The 1,053-nt window shown below is 34.1% G+C and overlaps 1 protein-coding gene across 1 annotated transcript in view; it reads left to right on the top strand.

The window, feature by feature from the left end:
• The window catches only part of ZFYVE16 (zinc finger FYVE-type containing 16), a 61,433-nt gene that overhangs the window by 24,992 nt on the left and 35,388 nt on the right, over positions 1 to 1,053 (top strand). Inside the window, exons 5-6 of the mRNA XM_017870894.1 lie at positions 198 to 228; positions 511 to 688. Coding sequence (XP_017726383.1) covers positions 198 to 228; positions 511 to 688 — 209 coding nt within the window. The remainder of the gene's footprint in view (positions 1 to 197; positions 229 to 510; positions 689 to 1,053) is intronic.

Genomic DNA, 1,053 nt, shown 5'->3' on the forward strand with positions numbered 1-1,053 from the left:
ATATATATATATATATATATATATATATATGAGGAATATATAGATAAGCAATATATATATATATATATGCTTCAGTCTACTCCACTTTTCATCACTGTACCTTAGTCCCTAAATTTTATTCAGTCTCCACTCCGTACTCACAAAAACTTAGTCTCAATAATATAGGCTTTAAATCTTCCTTCCCCATTGTCTTTAAGGTGTAATCTTTCCTGTCTACTCCTCTTCAGAGTGATTCCCAGAGCCACCTCTGGTCTAATATGCTCTCAAATTATATAGATCTCCTGTCCATTCCTTTTCATAGTATATGATTGCCAAGGCCATTCCTGGTCTAATATGCTCCCTTTGTATGAATTAGATAGAAACAGACTCCACTCAGGGTAGAGGGATCACAAAAGGCTATTTCTCTAGACCTTTGTAGCCCTGAGAATTCAGGGATTGCCAGTGGATAACAAAAAGCTTTTGAAAACGTTTCCTGATCTATTTGGCATTAAATCATTGTCATATTACCAGATTAAAATGTTTTACTTTTTCAATTGGGATTCTAGGACTGTGCTCCAAAGAACAGAAGAGAGTATGGTTTGCAGATGGTATATTGCCCAATGGTGAAGTTGCAGATACAACAAAATTATCGTCTGGAAGTAAAAGATGTTCTGAAGACTTTAGTCCTCTTTCACCTAATATGCCTGTGGTAAGGAATTCAAAGAATAACTTATTGACTAAATAAAATTTTATTTCGTAGATAATTCCTGGTGTGATTATTAAAGTACTTTTTTTTTTTAAAAAAACTTTGAGCTTCCTAAAATAAGAGATGTATTGATATAGTGAATACATTTTAGATTTTATCGCCTTAAAAAAAAAAGAGAGATAGTCTTGCTGTGTTGTCCAGGCTGGAGTGCAGTGGCATAATTACCACTCACTCCTGGGCTCAGGTGATGCTTCCACCTCAGTCTCCCTAGTAGCTGGGATTACAGATGTGAGCCACCATGCCTGGTTTAGACTTTACTGTTTAAAAAAAAAAAAAGATTTTTTTTAATTACCTTTTTTTTTTTTTTT

This window comes from Rhinopithecus bieti, unplaced genomic scaffold (assembly GCF_001698545.2).
Source record: "Rhinopithecus bieti isolate Rb0 unplaced genomic scaffold, ASM169854v2 scaffold_5216, whole genome shotgun sequence".
NCBI lineage: Eukaryota > Metazoa > Chordata > Mammalia > Primates > Cercopithecidae > Rhinopithecus > Rhinopithecus bieti.